Consider the following 19,356-nt stretch of genomic DNA (forward strand, 5'->3'; position numbering starts at 1 on the left):
GTTAAAGGAATCTATATTAAACTACCGATATAAACAAAATATTAAATAAGTGCTTATATATAATATTGTAAGTAAAGGAGTTAAGCAAATTTTATTCACACTGATACTATACCCTTTCACGGTGTTTGTAAACAGCATGCGTGAGAACTCTAATTAATTTTTTTTAAATTATTACAATAGGTTGCTACGTCACTGGATACGTACTCGCAGCAGGCGTATTGCGAATACCTTACCCCGTTTCTGATACTGTCCATTCGTCCTCCTCGTAACTGGATACTCGAGCCGGCGATAAACTTTTCATTGCTGTTCGTCAAATCCTCTCCTGAGGGGCGGTCATATGGGGAAAGTGTTTCATGTTCACACTTGATGATAGAAACTCGTAAGATTGCTCTACTAAGCACCGGAGGGGGGGTATCTACTCGAAATTGCACCTTTTGACGCGGACGGTTTGGGGCGAAAATTACTTTGCGCCAAAACGACTACGCACCAAAACCGAGATAGAGGTATGATGCTCCTTAAAAACCGATCGGTATGGAGTTAAAATCAGTTACAATATTTCTCGAAAAGACAAAAAGCCGAAAGCGATCATCGCATGGTGATACGACTCACTATAGTCTGTATAGGTACGGTACAATTAAGAAATACACGAAATAGTTTAAACTGGTGCTTTTCCATTCATTAAAATAATTATTTACTAGTACGCGTACCAGTATATCTGTCTTTTCCTTTTATGATTTCGTTTAATGAAACCTCATTATTTTGAAATAGTACATTGCTACGGTTCATCTTAGTAATAAAATAATATCACGGTGCGGTGGGATGAATGACGTAACCCTTACTCTTTATGAATATGCTCTGTCAAAACGCCAGCGGACAAAGTCACAATGGATATTTTGTATGAAGTAAATTAAAACGTGATAATGAAGCTTCCCCCAGGTTGCTTTTATTCTATTCACGTTCTTTATTATTGTTGTAACCGATAATAATTTAGCTCTAAACAATTATTTTTCAAAAAATAAAAACATCCAGATGTTCAGTAAGACTTTTTGGACGCTATAATATGAAACGCTTGCAGCCGTGCAAGATTTAAAAATATATTATCCGTGATTAGAAACGTATTATATATGGTGAAATATCCGATAACGAATGCCGTGAGTCCCGAGTGATTCGACTTATGAAAATAATTCCGGCGGAAAATGGTAGGTATGACAAAATAAATTCTGAAATTTTATTTATTGTTTCGGCATTAACTTTGTGGTAAGACATGTTACAATGATTAAAGAAAACACTTGTTTTTTACCACTTGAGTTTTATCATAGACTACATGTTTCAGAAGTTAAACTTCCATCATTCAGGTCTGTATAATAATTATTATACAGACCTGAATGATGGAAGTTTAACTTCTGAAACATGTAGTGTATAATAAAACTCAAGTGGTGAAAAACAAGTGTTTTCTTTAATCATTGTAAATTCTGAAATATTGAACACGTTTTTAGTAGGACGGAAATATGATGAACTTTAGGCATCCCTTTCCGAAAAATAATACATTTACCACTAATACTTATACGATTTGCTTTTTGGTAAATCATTTTTACAAAATGTTAGTAATGTTAGTATGTAAGCAATCTCGAAACCGGTAGACTCAAATCTAGGTGACTTGTTTTATTCTAACATTTTGTAATAGTGCATTTATTATTTGTAAAATTTAAAATTTATTTATCCGTTTTTTCACTTTGTGGACATGATGAAATTGTAAATGAAAAAACTTGTTTCTTTCTACTTGAACTATATTTATTTTGACGACTAAATATAAACATATTTATATTTAGACCCAGAGATAGAAGCATCTGTAGCTTCCGAAACTAGTCGTTATCGTCGAAACTAGAATATTATGTATGATCGTGAAAGTATTTCGTGATTATCGTAAATATTTTGTATTATCGTGAATGTATTTCGTGATTATCGTGAATATTATGTATTATCGTGTATGTATTTGTGATTATCGTGAATATTATGTACTATCGTAAATGTATTTCGTGATTATCGTGAAAATGATGTATTATCGTGAATGTTTTTCGTGATTATCGTGAATATTGTGTATAATCGTGAATGTATTTCGTGATCATCGTGAATATTATGGATTTTTTAGCAAAAATTAGCATTACTTACATAGATATTTCAAAAAATGGTAATAATTTTAAATTAATTATAATAAACTAAGCTCTGTATGGACTTGTATGTAAATAACGATTTTTAGGAGTGCATAATTACGAGTATTAATAAGTATCTGTCTCCAATAATGAATCGCCGAAATCTGGAACCCTTTAACCTCTTCATTATGATGATCCATGAGCATATTTCATATGACCGGGGACCAGAATAGAGACACTTGGTGGAAATCAAAATTTTTAATTTACGTGTCATAGAAGCAGAGTTGGAAGGTTTCGGAAGTTGAATGTGGGAAAGAGAAGGAAGAGATCATAATATCAAATGTAATATCCGATCTCTAGAGCTTATCTGCCCCCGGCCGATTATATCAGCCAAGGGGTGTAAATTAATATTACAACTCTGACAAGGGATGGTATTAAATAACAATTATTATACTCAATTTTAAATTTCATGCTCCTGTAAATACGTGTAATCCAATTAATTTTCAGCATACCTGAAAACCTCTTTAAAACACCCATTACATATATATATATATATATATATATATATATATATATATATACATATATATATATATATATATATATATATATATATATATATATATATATATATATATATATATATATATATATATTTATATATATTTATATATATATTTATATTTATATATACCAAATAATAAAGATAGGTTTATATTATTTCGAGAAATAAAAATACTCTGTGTTCTGATCCACTCACATTTTTATTTAACCAACTAGTTTCGGCAACAACCTGTTGCCCTCTTCAGGGTTACATTTATTACTAACCTCTTCAGAGAGGGCAACAGGTTGTTGCCGAAACTAGTTGGCTAAATAAAAATGTGAGTGGATCAGAACACAAAGTATTTTTATTTCTCGAAATAATATATCAATATGATCCACAAAGTTAATGCTTTCAATATTCAAAAAAAAAAAAGATAGGTTTAATTTGACACAGACCTCGTGGGTCCATAAAAACTGGTAATTTGATCTTGGGAATCAACAAATTTTTTTTTGACCTTCTAAAGATGCGTGAAGGGATTGGCAGTGGAACGTAGACTGCAATTCTTAAATATGTCGACTAAATCAAATACACATTATCCCAAAATGGGTAGATACGAGTACATCATGAAAAAAGGAAGAAAATGCTTCGATATTAAAATTATGTTTTAAAAATTTATATTTTTTTTTGTTGACATTTCGCATCAAAAACTCTTTAATTAAATTTCTCTCACTCACTTCAAATTTATTTTTTAAATTTCATTTATCAACGTAATAAGATAATGAGAAACGTTTATGTAAATCATTTCTAATTCAACAAGCTCGTAACTCTCAACTGTCAAAACCAAAACAATTGTGCCGTTTGCAATTCAAATTAAATAATACTAGTAAAAGCATTTCTTATGAAGACTGTTTCCGTGGTCTGTATAAGACGGGTAATTAGCATTATACAACTAAAATAGGTTTACAATTTGCGCTCACCCCTTTACTTAGGGTAAGATTTTTTTAAATTAATTTTTGTACTCAGACTTCTACAGTTTTATGAAATCATGTTTCTTTTCTACAATATTGATCCAAAGTATTGCTCAATGAAGATCTTAAAATTTATTATATTTAAAAATAACGAAAAAACCTTTAAACCGACGCATATATTTGATTTAAATTTTCTACTACTGAATTTATATTTTTTACCGGTAAGCACCTACTCAAATCTTTAAAAAATAACATTAATAGAGAGTAGGGATCATATTCTGTTCCGTTTGTTCACATATTCAAGTGATAATTCAATGGACAAATTAACGTCATTCTTGACTTTCGTTGTCGCTTTCCTAACCAATTATGTCGGCATAACTTTGTAGTAAATTGAATTAATCCAGATTTACGGAGAAGCCATACGTTTCCAGCAAGTAATTAATTTAATTGTAAATTATTTTGGAATTATCTCTACGTATCTACTTACTTTGCCTCGCAGGTTTTCTCTCATTTATCGTAAGAAAGGTGATAGAAGCTACCTTATATACATATAATTATTATTAACCTTGTCGAGTGTTTCGTGGAATTAAAAAAGGTCTATTCCAACGGTCGATCTTTAAGGCTCTATCTATATTAATAATTAGTGAAATAAGGAAATTTGACCCGAGATAAAAAACAAAAACTATTTTTCTCGATTAAATTTAAAACTTTACTATTTGGATCGTACAAATCGTTAGTAAAGTTAAAATGGAGGTAAATCTATATAAATATAGTGTTCAGGATAAACCTACCTCTTTCAAAATCAATTAATATGTTTTTAAAACTTAGTAGCAAACAGGTAAAGGTAACCTGATAAGTTTTAAAATAAAATGAGTCGTTTGAAATTAATGTATAAAAAATGTTTTATTTTTCAACAATACTAAAAAAATCTATAAAATATGCATAAAATACAATTTACATCACTATAAAAAGAAATAATAAGTTTATCTCAAATTTAACCTACTGATTTATATATATGTTTTTGTGATACATATATGTTTATATATACGTAATTAATTAATCGGTCTAGGCCACCCCAGTTAATTTTTATGGTTTATCGATACGTTCAACCCACCTTTCCTGTAGTCTTTCCATTGAATATATCTAATTCTACATTTCTCTCTTACATTGGTTCACAGTAGCGTTGGTCGCCTGGTTTACTCGTATCTTGTAAAAAAGTGAGCACCTCTGGGATATTGTACTGTTCTGAAAATAATTCCAGGAGTAAAAAAACTAATATAAGAGATAAATTTGTTTGCTCCATGCCACCTCCTTATGAAAGGAATATTTTTAGCGTGGATAAGGCATACGTTTTGCTATTTGAATGTGCGTGATGTTTATAATATATATATATATATATATATATATATATATATATATATATATATATATATATATATATATATATATATATATATATATATATATATATATATATATATATATATATATATATAATATTTGTTTTATCACTTTTTTTTTCAAAACTGTACCCCCTCAAAAAGATATGAATTACATGGGATATGGTTATAATTATTATTAAACAAATATTTACAAATAATAAAGTGATGTTTTAACCACAAACTTGGTATTGTGGAGCTCCATTAATCTCTATCAGTACTTCGAATTTATCCTTTTCACATATACCCGTAAATTAGTTAACCTTTATCATGAATCAGTGCTTCAAGTAAATTGATGAGTTTGGAACTAATTTACGATATTTTTCGTAGACATAGGTAGTGTTTTCATCCAACAGATTTAAATAAAATACATTTTACATTGTAATGGTTATCTGGGTGCAAAACAATAAAATAAAGAAATATCTAGAGGGCAATTCTTTATATATTTACATTCATACGTAAAACATACATGAGTTTTCCACTGGACAGCGAACACAAACAGCGATGCAATGGTCACTGTACAATGTACAAGGTAAAGTACCTACATATATGGTACATATACATTCAACTCACATAAATGCCTTCGGTACGAAGTACAAACATTATATTTAGTGGGTAACAATGGTGAAAAGGTCCTGAAAAAGCGACGTATTATTCGCTATCCCGCTATACGCAAATCTGCAACTGCTTCTGTTCCTGTAATCGGGACACAAATTCCAGAGTTCAAACATTTTGCTAATTGTTTTTGTTGGAGCGTTTTTGTAGCTTTCACAGCTGCTGACAGTTTGGCTTTATACGATGCAAAAATTTTCATCCCGAAATGCTCTAATTTTACCATCACATAAAGTAAAGTTTGTTCGGGTCGTTACGCCGCGCGCCGCCCGCGAAGCGCTACACGGAACGGAGCTCCGTTTAGTCATTCGACAACATTGTATTTCTACACAAACCACTTGTAATGTTTTACTATAAAGTTTGCAGTTGAAAAATTCCATTTGATTCGGCGTAATGGGTTTCTTTTGTATGTTTCCCTGTCTTGGAGAATATTAGATAATCCCGGAACACACACATCGCTTTAAAGCGGGTTTAAAACAATTATTATTCAAACTAGACATTAAAAATAGTATTTTTTACCCTCCTATGTGAGATACTGAGGAATAATGGTGTAACCTGTAACGTATTAAGGGGTGTTTTTATACTAGCTATTTCTAGTTTGAAAAAAAGTTTTATTTTATTTTATTGTTAATTCGTTTTTGCCTTTACTCTCTATAACTGTGAATGTTAATTGTAGATAAGTCAAAGATTAATTTATATTTGATGTAAATGCAGTCCTATTTTTTGTCAATTAAAGTAATCGTCGCACTTAAATACATACGTAAATGTGTGGAGATCGGTGTAAAGCTTTTTTTCAAAGACCCCCGTCTTGGACATTTCAACAAAGTTTATGACGTCATTCTAAGCAGTCAGTAGATGCGAACTCTTAACAAATAGCCGAACTTGCCAAAATCATAAATATTGAAAAATCAAAAGTTAAGAGCTCAGAGTTTCGTGCCACTGGGATTTTCAATAAATTTGACTACCTTAAGTACGTTATTCGTCATTTAAAAATAGAACCCATTTAATGACAACTTCTTAAGCATCCGTCATAAATTTCTAGCATTGCACTTATAGATTACCATTTATTCAGATTTCTCCAAAATCATCATGAGTATATAAAAAAAAATCCTGTAGACGATATCAAAAAGATCCTAGGTATTTTTTTTTCTTCAATCTGATATTTTTTACCGGTATGCGGTATATACATGTAATGTAATGAAAAGGTAGAAGACGATCATTCTATAACAATATAATTTATCAATTTCATATTATTTTTAAAAAGAAAAAAAAAATTCATTTCCCACAAAAACTGCTAGAACTTTGCACCACCTAATACAGTATAATAATAAAAAGAAATGATATCAACACAAATTGTTTTATTTCTTATACGTACAAATATAGTGACGTGTGTCTTCTCACCCATCCTCATTTTTTATAAAAATTACTTAGAGCTGTCGGATTCATAGTTTTTTTTTATTATTAAGATACGATAAAAATAATGTTGAATTCGTAATACTTTTTACGTATATAAAAAGAGCAAAAAAAAGTCCTAAAAAGAATCCTAAAACTGAATATATTTCCTCAATGTCAAAATATGTTTATGTAAAAACAAATATCATTTTCATCCAAACGAAAGGAAGGAAAGGAGGATACGAAATATATATGTATCTAATGTGTTTATTCATCTACATGAACGATATATTAGGACGATATAACAATACGCGATTATTTGGAACCACCCTCTACGCTTTGTAGTACATAGCAGAGTGGACGCGGGCGGCGGAAATAAATTGTACCGAGTGTCAGGGAATGTAGTACTGTGTTCTACCCACCCCACCACCCCTCACCTCTTCACCCGGCCACGCTGAAGGTAGCTACATATCAAGTGTGTAATATCCAATACAAAGGAGAAATAAGCCCGTGGGAGCTAGGGGGAAGTCGGGATTACAAAAAAATACACTAGAGTGCAGATAAGGTTGAGTAGATACTAATGCAAGCTAGTTTTTTTCTTCAATTTACAACACAAAAAAGGCGACATTATTGCAGCGAAATTTATGAAATGATTTCAATGCAAAATAATAACAAAAGTGTATTTATTTAATAATAATAAATAAATTCAGGACTAGCTACAATTATTTCGTTTTATCTTGATTGGTTGTTCTAAATATTATTAGTAAATTTTGAACAAAAGTTTACCTTATAATATATTTACACTTAATATAAATACTATTTGTACACTTGTTGTAAATACAACAAATGTAAAAATAAATAATATTTAAAATAGAAAATCACAAATTTAGTACATCGAATATTTGATTTCGTACTGTTTATTATAATTTACTATCACTTTTAAAGCAAAAGTAAATACTATCAGGATTTCAGTAAGGTACGTTTATATTAGGATTGAAAAACTTTTTATTGTTATGACACATCATTTTCTCGTTGGTAGGCAAAATGAAATGAACAAAGTTAGATGTAATTTAGGCAAATAAGATCCATCTTTATAACCTCTGTCACGTGAAGAGGAGAGTAGAATAGTGAAGAAGTCCGCAGACTAGTCGGCGTGATGGGAAGTACAGTCGAGAGTGGTGCTGAGAGTCGAGAGTGACTAGAGGAAGTATAATTCGAGAGAAATGGTTCCATTAATCATAACTTCCTCTAACAACGTGCGGGAAGATCCGCGGTAACATGACAGAGCTTTGTTATTTTACTATAATAAGGGGGATACATGTAAAATACCTCGCGACATCTATGTTAGTTCACCTACGTATATACGAGTATGTATCTACCATATATTTTAAGAAAAATATCAACCGACCAAACATGAAACAATGCCATTTTACTGAAACGGTCGTAAACATTAGTATCGAAAATATGACAATCGCTTTTTCAACAAAAAAAGGAATTATCCATATTTAACAAACTATTGTTTAAAAATATATCAAATAAATACTTAGTTGTGTCAACCAGGGCTAGGATTCCTTACGGAGGTTAACGGTTTTACTACGTAGTGTAGTTAAACCGTTGACTGGTTAATCAACTTATTACTTTATAATCAGAGATACTTTGATAAGAAAAAATAAATAAAAAACGCCGTGAAACGCTGCGCTGGTGCGACGATAATAATTAAACTATGGAGTTCTATGATTGTCACTTTGGTATAACAATACAAGAAAATGATGAGTAAATAAATACATAATAAATTATATGTTACAGGATTTTTATGTCCAGGAAGATATTTATATGTGTGATCCCATTGTTACTTTGACGAACTGTTTGTTATGTAGATTCAGTAATTTAAAATACATTTTAACCATAATAAAAACAAAGTTTGTACCTACGCAGTTTTTAAATATTATTTATAAGGTAGCTATATTGCTTTTTGCATTTTAGGACCAGGTGCAGCGATGTAGCTTTAATTATAAAATTGTAGCTTCCAGTGTCGTATAAAAAATATCTGTTTAATATTTTTTACGTAACATTACACCTACATAAAACGAGGCTCAGAGTTGAATTAAATGCCTTGGTAGTTAACTCTGGCAGAAAGTACTAAAAATTCACACACACACACACATATATATATATATATATATATATATATATATATATATATATATATATATATATATATATATATATATATATATATAAATATATACATATGTATATATATATATATAAATATACATATATATATATATATATATATATATATATATATATATATATATATATATATATATATATATATATATATATATATATATATATATATATATATATATATATATATATATATATATATATATATATATATATATATATAGCTCTCTCCAAAAAGAAGACTGAGAACTTGTGCTTGGAGAGGGACTTACACTTGTTAGTTATGTTTGTTGGTAATACAATTTATTATTATAATTTTTTTTTTGAAACTAGAACTTTATTTTAGCCACTTTTATTTTTGGTACATTACTTTAACCGGTTTCGACATGAATCTTGTCTTCTTCAGGGATGGACACATGTCCACTAAATCTATAAGTGTGAAATATTCGTAGTTAGGTGAGTAGAGGGGAATAAGTAGTAGGCAATTTTAATTGAAGTTTGAAGTGAGAGGGGACGGGGGCGTGGAGCTTTTATTACTATTATTTTTTACGAATTGGAAAAAGGAAAACATTCAAAATAGAGCTATTACTTAAATTCAATTGGTTAACAAAAAATGGTTATAAATCTACAATATTCATGGTGACTAAAAAACACTTATGTATGTACTCGTATAATGTTATAAAGTGAATTAAATAAAAAGTTTTTGTGTTTATATTTAAAGTTATTATATTGTTTTGTGTAAAAAAAATCAATATAATGCAAAAAGTCCCTACCAACTTTACACCTGCTGAAAAATGAAACATTGTAAAATAGAAACAGATTTTTTTAACCACCTTTATTTTTTGTACTTTTCTCTAATAGGTTTCGACAAGAACCTTGCTGTCTTCAGGGATGGACACATGTCACAACTTCACATTACGTATCTTAAAATGAGTTATTATCATAACTTCTAATTAAACTTAATACCATTGTAATACTGGGATTCAGAGAACAGTCAAATCGAACTCGAAAAATGTGCGTGACATTACAAACCACAACATCCTATCACTACCCCACGAAGATAAATCCTAATGAAATACTCGCTAAAAGAATTTCCTCCCTCCAAAGTGTTTAGTTTCATCCTTTGAATTCCCCGCACTCTAAAAGTCGAGTCGAGATTACAGCCGACAACGACGCGCGACACTTCTCCGTGGTATGCTGATTTTTATACAATTACACGAATAGCACCGGAGCACAGAAATTTTAATTAAGTCTGGATTAAAGGTTGAAATCCAGGAGAAAGAGTTCACGCATGCGTGAAATCTAAATTGCAGACCAAGAAATATTATAATGGCAGAGAGGGAAGATGGATCACTACTACTTGCAGTCCACGAACTCACTCTTTGTTCAAAAATCAAAAAGGCGATAAAAAACTAATTTATTATTTCTCTTAAAGCTTTTATTGTAAATATTAGTTTTTTTCTGGGAAAAACCCGAGAATAGTATTTTATACTTAGGGAAGATCATGGTGTCGATTCCAATGGAAAATAATGCGTTAAATCTATATTGTAGATAACTTTAACGTTACTTGTATTCGGTAAAATTCAATTATTCAATTTTTCGGTAACTTTAATTCTCGATATTAAGTCAAAGGGTTTTAAAATGCCAAAGTAGTTAAAATCAGTAACTACAATAAAATTTGAGTTATCTACACAACTCACGTTGTGTTCATCTTTCCATTGTGATACCACCAAATATGCGAATGAATAATAATTTTTCAACACAACAAAATATTTGCTTAAAAAGAAGCATATTTATTATCATAACATAACATTTTTTATTATCATCATTACATAATATTTCACATTCTTAGTTGCAACCTTATGTAATGCCTTGCAGCTACTAAAGTGCAGCAAAGAGATCTTACCATCTTGAACTTGGTGAACGTGCATTTGCTGTTTCAGGCCTGATGGCGTGGAATTCTGTTCCACTAGCAGTAAGAAAGTACGAGAGTGAGATAATCTTTTTTTTCAAATCATTTCCTATTTTTGCGTTCATTGAATCTCAGGTCAATAATTTACAATTTAATTAAAACGCCCTTCAGGTAGTATTTTACGAAAATGGCGCTCTATAAATCATCCATTATTGTTATTTTTATTAAAGCACGTATAAGGTATTTGGGAGGGGTGTGCGAAGAATATTACAGACACGTACTTATGCAGAATGATTTTTTTTAAATGGGTGTACATTTTTACTATAAAATTAGAATGTATATTTTTGCAAAGATTCTAAATGTGTTAACGTATATTTAAAAAAAAGTAACGGGTAAATAAATATCTCACGTTTGGAATTTTTTTTGAACTGTTGGATATTTTTTTCAAAAGCATAGTTTTATTAGAAAAACTGAACAATAAATATAACATTATTCAAATGACTTAGACTTAGGCTGGCCTTAGAGTACCCCATTTGATCAACTCAATTTTTCAATACATTTTCATACCTTTTATCAATATGTATGTCAAAAAATGCTACATTAATATGTAGGTATATATTGCTCGATACCTAAGGGACTATCGAGTGGACTTAATCATCCATCAAGTAAAAATCGAAGATGATTTATATTCAAAAGCTGGTCTATTTTTTTAAAAGTGTATATTAAAAAAAACTCTGATAGAAGATTGAGTCCTATCCGAATATACAGAAATACTTGTATATTTATTATGTGATATCATATTGCCAGGAATTTCAATTACACAAAGCAATAGATCGCTCAGCGATATCCAAAGGATTTCAATCATCTCTGAATAGGATCTAATTTAGGGGAAAGTGGCGGCAATCAGCAATAATTCTCTGATAGCAAGGTAACAAGAGGATAAAATATTATACAACACAATGGAAAGAAAGTATCAGAATGTACCTAGAGGTCGTCAATTCATTTGGTCCACAACTCAAAAGGAAATCACCAACATTTGGTATTGATTATTTGTGTCTTTCTATACCAAAACGAGCCAAGTCCGCAATGGATGAATCGGAGAAAATCCGCTTTTTGTTTCTTCGTGTGTCACAAGAGAGAAAATCGTTGAAATTTATTTTTTTTTTTAATAATAGAATTCTGGTCAGTCTGAAAAAGCAGGAATGATATTAGATATTACTTTTGAAGAAATAAACAATATATTGTAACAAAAATTCTATTCTACACTATTTTTAAGTGTGTCCAAATCTACGCTTAGAATCTCTGGTTGTGAAATGCTAATAAATATTGTTATCAACGGCGTAAGGCCTAATATATATCGCATGATTTTCTTACATATCCTTTGTACCATTGTGGGTAGGTATAATATGAAATAAATGTTTGAAAAAAAGCAATTGAAACCGTACCTAACAATAATGAAATTATATATTCAAAAATCCCAACTGCGTAGAGCCCAAAAAACATTCTATAATTTTATTTTAGTACTCTTTGTAAGATAAAGCGATCACTTAAACTATCCAATGACAGGCCGTAAACCCTGTATTTACAGAGTCATTTGACCTGATTTCAATTCGCCCCTCAGGGGAATCATCATCATGGTTAAGATATCAATATAACTTTGATAAAAATACAAAATTTTTATAAGACTATATACATAGCCAACGAAGAAGAAAGCTTGAAACGTCGAAATAAAATTTACAGTTTGAATAAGATTCTTCTATATTGAAAAACTAGTCGATGATTTGTATTATGTCACATTATTATTTTTATTATAAGCGCCATACTGGAGTATCTTGAACAATCTCCAGCCAAGGTAAAGAAATTCTTAATATGCTGAACCTGCTCCACTTTCTTATATCTAGAAGCCAGGACTCTTTTCTGTCTATGCTTCTCCTACCCTTTTCCACTTTCCTGCCATTTTTTCCTTGAAAAGTAAAAAGTGTGGCATTAGCCACCCAAATTTTGTCTATCCAATAAGTATAAATGTTATGTGTTTGTTTCTTTTTCATGATGAAAATAATAATATTTATCTTTATAATTTCAATACCAACTTTGTTTTTAAATTTCAATCAATGGCTAATCTATTATTTATTTATAATATTTTAAATTTAATAATCGTTTCGTGTTGGTGTGAAGATTCATTAATTTTTTTCATTAAGTAAGTACCTACACTTTTTTAATATAGCCGTGGGTGACGTTACACCATTTTAAACTATGGTAACATTTTAGTGTTTTGACAAACGTCAAAAATTTGTTAAGTTGCAAAGTGGTAAACGCCGAAAACGAGTGACGTTTGCGTTAGTCTTGTGATTTTTTATCAGATGTTATTATTTCGCGCTATTTTACTTATCATAAAATACGTGGATAGTTTTGAAAATGATTAAAACATGATCTCTATAAGAAGGAACAACATCGGCAAAATTCTATTGGGTCTCTTTTTGATATACATTTATTACTTTATTTTTAAATATGTTTATAGTATATTCGGATCATATGAAAGCCCAAAGGTAGATTATGATGTTTCGAATAGGCCGGTGTCAATGGAATACTACCCTGACAGGTATTTTTTTTTTAAAAGATAAGTAAAAAACAGAATTTGGACACATTAATATTTTAATCTATCACTCTTGTATGTTTTTTTTTTAGAAATACTAAAACAAATGAAGAATTAGTTGTGGCAGTTGTAGCTTGCGGGGAGAGATTGGAGGAGACTCTGACATTACTGAAATCATGTCTCTTGTTTTCTTCCAAATCCCGATTGCGTTTTATTGTGATAGCTGATGATGATCTCATATTGGACTTTAAAGAGAAACTCAGCGAATGGCAGCAAATTCTCAACGGATCATTTCAGTTTGATATTATGAAGTTAAGCTTCCCTGAGAAGGATGCGGACGAATGGCGTAAATTGTTTAAACCGTGCGCTTCCCAGAGACTTTTTCTACCGGTTAGTATATTATTTATCTACTAGCAGATAACAGTCGGCTATTGCTGAACATGCTAGTCTCCATTCCATTCTGAAAAACTGTTCATAAAAAAATTGATCGCAGAGTATGATACAAGTTTTTAAGTAAAAAAGTTTATGTCAAATGTATTACTAGAATATGAATCCTTGTTTACTTGCATTGACATTTCAGCTATCACTACGGAGTCTTCTTTACGAATCATGATGAAACTTAACTTTCTCTTCTGACCTCTCTTACGATAATTGTGTACATCAACCAGTCATAAGAGAAACAATTGAAACATACTTATTGTCAGCTCTATTCGCTCAAGTGGCTCACTCCACTCCACTATCAGGACTTACTGTACTTTGTTAAAACATTATGATATCACCATTAAGCGAAATTTATATACATTTATAAATATACAAATATTTATTTGTACTTGGGAATATAATAAAGTTCGAATCAATAAAAAAAAAATTGTCGTGTTAAATTGTAATGTTTTTACAATTTTCTGAAATGTCCGGATGGAGCTTGACACTTTAGGGATAAGCCTACATATTATTCCAAACTAATGTTTGTATTTATTTTTCCAGGCCTTACTTCCCGATATTGACTCTTTAATTTACTTGGACACTGATACATTATTCCTTAGTCCTGTGGAATCATTATGGAGACACTTCAAGGAGTTTAATTCTTCACAAATTGCCGCTCTTGCATTTGAACACGAGGATCCTAATGTGTCATGGTATAGTCGATTTGCCAAACATCCATACTATGGAAAATTAGGTAATACCTTATTCCTTCCTATATTTATTTTAGTATTAATTTTAATTTAAAAAAGAGGAATATATTTGTTTTTATTATTTACACAAACATTTCTATTTCATGCTATTTCTGTGAGCCTAAGCGGCTCATTATAAGAAATAGGTATCAAAATGTGGTAGAGTGGGCTCGAACCGAGAAACTCTGACTTAAGGAATCCGCAACACTAATCACGGGACCACAACCCGACACTATATCTTTCTTAAAACTGTGATTGTGCTATTCTAATACGCTATCATAATTGGTAATAACATTCGCTGTGTGTAAATTTTTTAAGTACCCTCGCGCTTGTTATAATATATTCTGGATTTATATTCTAGGTGTAAATTCAGGTGTTATGTTGATGAATTTGACGAGAATGCGATCGTTCCAATGGGGGGAATATGTATCCAGCGTGTACCACCAGTGGAAGACTCAGCTCACGTGGGGAGACCAAGACATCATCAATATAATATTCCATTACCATTCCGACAAGCTCTTCCTTCTAAACTGTGATGCTAACTATCGTCCCGATCAGTGCACGTACGGTTCTGCATGTCCCACAGCCGCCAAACACGGAGCTAGAGTGCTGCACGGTAGTCGGAGTGCTTTCCATTTCTCCAAACAACCCGCTTTCAGCGCCGTGCACAAGGCCGCCAGGGACTACCAGCTGGGATCGGATCCGGTAAAGAAATTCCTCGAACCGCTATTGGAAAATCTTAAATCTGCTTCTGAATCCAACTGCGGGAAAATGCTTAGTGTTTTTACTAAAATACCCAAAGAAGTGCTGGAAAAAGAAAAGCCTGAAACGGTTGAATCTTAAAATCTACCTTTTATATTTTAATATTGTGATGATACTTGCAAATCTTAATTATTTTCATCTTTAGTATATCCAACGTACAACATCCAACCCATAGGAAAAGCTTGTTCATTTTAAATTAAAGAAATCAAGATGAAAACCATTTGGGACTATATAATGGAAGGAATGATTTTTTGCATTACAAAAAAAATCCCTTGGAGAATTCAATACCCACAGTATTTTGTATGATAAAACTAAAAATATGATACATTTTTCAGTGTATCAAAGTAAATACCGTGTAAAATGATATGTACTTTTATGTTTCTGAAAAACATCTTCAATTTTATAGTCTGCTTTTGCTTTTGCTTACAGCAATAATTTTTTTTGTTTGTAATTTCCTGTTTAAATTTTGTAGATTTCCCCGTATGGCACACTAAGCTACATTACTGTACATATATTCCCATTCTATGAAATTGTATAGAATTAGGTTAGTTATCAAATGATTTTATACTTTAATAAGTCAGAATGTTTAATTTATTCATTTATGTAAAGACACTGACTTAGCATTTATTGTGGCAATATTCCAGATTGCTCATTCTATTTATTCAGCTGTTCAGTATGTAAATAAAATACATATTAATATTTCTTTAAAATATCGATATCTATTTTATTTTTAATTATCTTTATTGTCACTTTCTCATTTATCTAATTTATTTATACAAAGATTGAGTTTGCCAAAACCCAGCCACCCTTAAGATTAATTTAAATTAAGAAAAAAAAAATTACATCGAGTATTATGTTAAGAGTATTATTATTATCTAGCTCATGTTTGCCTCAAATACTGTAAATGTACTTAATTTTATTGTTAAATATATTTTAATTCAAATTACTCGCTTTGTATAAACATGTTAAATTTTTACTAAACTAGGCTCATGTACTATAAAATTAAATCATTACATTTACTATCTTTAGACCTCAAGTATGAACTCTATAAAACATACATTGATCGCTCACTTGCTGTGGTTCTAATTAATGCAATCCTCAATAAGCAAGATTTATTATAGCAAAGTTACCAATTTTTAATAAGCATAAATAAAATGTTGAAAAGGTTCTTAAAATTCATGGTATGATATGAAAATCTACTTAGGTTCATTGAAATTTACCTCACTGAAATCCTGGCCATACTGGTGTAAAGCTTGGCGTTAAAATTTGTACAAATAATACGAAATAACTTATTGACAGTTTTCAAGGTAGTTGACACAATTACTGCATTTAAAATGTTTTATTTACATTCTTGTCTACTGTTTCATTAATGGATTTGACAGTTACTTGGCTGATCTATCCATTTTTAAATTTAAAATTACTTTGGTAAATACCACGAGTTATTGCACTAGTATAATGTAACATATGTTTCGATGCATTCGGTGTTTGATAATGATATTGGGTGTATTGAAACATGTGTCACAATATAGTATAATAATAAGCGGTACTGACCAAGTTGATTTTTTTCAACATATATTTAAAATTTTGATTTACTACTCTTAGCTTAGTTTTCAGAGAACCTACATACAATTTTTAATTTTTGCATTGTTTTAATTATGTAATTACTTTTTTGCACACTGCAAACTGATGAACAAAAAACATTATTAATATGTTTAGAGCAGATTAAATATCCTGCTTATACATAAGCTAGCTAGTTCTTGGTAATCTGGAGAATTTTTTTATATTCACAGATTGGCCTATATATTTTTTTAATATGATGAAATAATGTACAAGACTAGCAATGCCATGTGATTCTTGTATTTTAGCAAAGATGGATCGCTAAATTTATTTATTTATATATATGTATAATGATACACAATGTTGGACAATTTTTAACAGTCCAACCGATCAATTTGTTGCTAATTACCAGTTTTGTTAGATTTAGTTCCATGTTACATGTTCTATTGAGTGTGATCTACATTTTATCCATTATATATGATGGAAATAAAAAATTAAACTTTCTATTTATTATTATTATTATTTAAATATATTTCTCGAGTGAAGCTTGTCTCGTTACAATTTTTGTATAAAACTTTTAAAAAATGCATTAATAAAACTACTACTTCTACTGACCCTTATTCACACCTAATGGTCCATGGAGCACTGCATCAAATTGATGCAATGTTAATTTGATTGTTTATTATACGAAGACAAGGTGATCAGTCCTGCGCTTCAGGTCGGGGTCAGGACCAGTCCAAGATAATATTAAATAAATATTAGGGTGAACAAACACTTACATTTATTTTGATCCCCCTGGGAATCGAACCCGGGACCTCCAGCAAGGTAGTCAAATGAGCTAACCACTACACAGTAGACGTGGACAATAAAAATAATGAAATGCTACCACTCATTATGTATTAAGTAATTTGTTTTATTTTTATTATTATAATAATGTCTGTTTTTCCTTTAAGGATTTTCATTTTCATTGCGTCGGAAATATTCAAATTTATTATACTGTAAAAAAAATCAATATCTTTTTTTAAATATCTTTTTTTTTTGGTTTTAAGATACTAAGATATTTTATGTCGATATGTTACAAAAAATCATCTGAACACATTTTTACCTTAATTGCCGAAGAGATAATGTACATATTTATATTTTTATACATACATACCTACATAAAAAAATATTACTCAACAATAAACAAAGATTTCCTAAGTCAATTATTCATTTTATGGCAAACATTTTTATAAATACAAAATTGTAATAAATATTCAATTTTATGTTTTAATTTATTTGTATTTTTAAAATTTTGTCCTATATATTTTAAGAACCTCATTTCTCTTTTAAGTATTTCATCACTACTTAAAACAAAATTACTTTTTACCTATATAGCAATGTAATGAAATTAATAAAAATGTTTGATAATGAAATTTTGAATTAAATATTCCAACTTTATTTCACCAGTCTGGTAATAAAAATAGATTAGTAAGATTAATTACATTTAAATGAAATTCTTGAATAAATTGTCATTAAAAAATACTGATTTTTAAAATATTTCCATTAACACATTTTATATCACTCTCCCTAAATTTTTATATTGATCACAGAGAGGTATTAACTCGAATTTATAAATCTAGATATCAATCATGAATATTTAGATTTATAAATTGGTCTACTATATTGGACCGAATACAATTGTTTTTATTTTTGTCGTCTGCTTAATTCTCATGGATTCTAATGGAGACGGTACTGCCCCCAGCTGGCGCTGGATAGATCTTCTAGGGGTACTAGAGGCCCTAGGAGATTGAAGAGGGGGTTGGAAAGAGGGAAATATATTTTTATTCCTCCTCCCTCTCCATGAGGGGGTACATTCTGGTAATTTCCTTCCGCCCGTCTGATAAATTTTGAAAGGGGGGCGCTAGACTAAAAAAGAATAGGAACCTGTGGCTTAATTCATAAAGTGCCCAAACCCTCTGTGGTTTGCTCACAAGAAAGAAAAAAGTAAATGGTTTAAAAATGGAGATATTCAAATTCTAAAAATATGATTTTTGTGTACATTTGAAATACAAAATATATT

The 19,356-nt window shown here is 30.2% G+C and overlaps 1 protein-coding gene across 1 annotated transcript; it reads left to right on the top strand.

The window, feature by feature from the left end:
* The first annotated feature begins 13,476 nt into the window (after positions 1-13,476).
* Positions 13,477-16,181, top strand: shams (glucoside xylosyltransferase 1 shams). The gene is made up of 4 exons (XM_088261620.1): positions 13,477-13,809; positions 13,896-14,193; positions 14,788-14,980; positions 15,337-16,181. The coding sequence occupies exons 1-4, from the start codon at positions 13,637-13,639 to the stop codon at positions 15,816-15,818; spliced, it is 1,146 nt and encodes a 381-aa protein (XP_088117746.1). The 5' UTR covers positions 13,477-13,636; the 3' UTR covers positions 15,819-16,181.
* Positions 16,182-19,356: the final 3,175 nt, after the last annotated feature.

The sequence above is a fragment of the Brachycentrus maculatus genome, unplaced genomic scaffold (genome assembly GCF_059751285.1).
Source record: "Brachycentrus maculatus isolate JH-2025_06_01 unplaced genomic scaffold, ASM5975128v1 h1tg000160l, whole genome shotgun sequence".
Taxonomy (NCBI): Eukaryota; Metazoa; Arthropoda; class Insecta; order Trichoptera; family Brachycentridae; genus Brachycentrus; species Brachycentrus maculatus.

Bases quoted from the DNA above. Each gene is read 5' to 3' on its own strand.
- shams (XM_088261620.1), top strand. From the start codon at position 13,637: ATGATCTCTATAAGAAGGAACAACATCGGCAAAATTCTATTGGGTCTC. The intron at 13,810-13,895 runs GTATTTTTTTTT...TTTTTTTTTTAG, and splicing joins ATGGAATACTACCCTGACAG to AAATACTAAAACAAATGAAG. The intron at 14,194-14,787 runs GTTAGTATATTA...TTATTTTTCCAG, and splicing joins CCCAGAGACTTTTTCTACCG to GCCTTACTTCCCGATATTGA.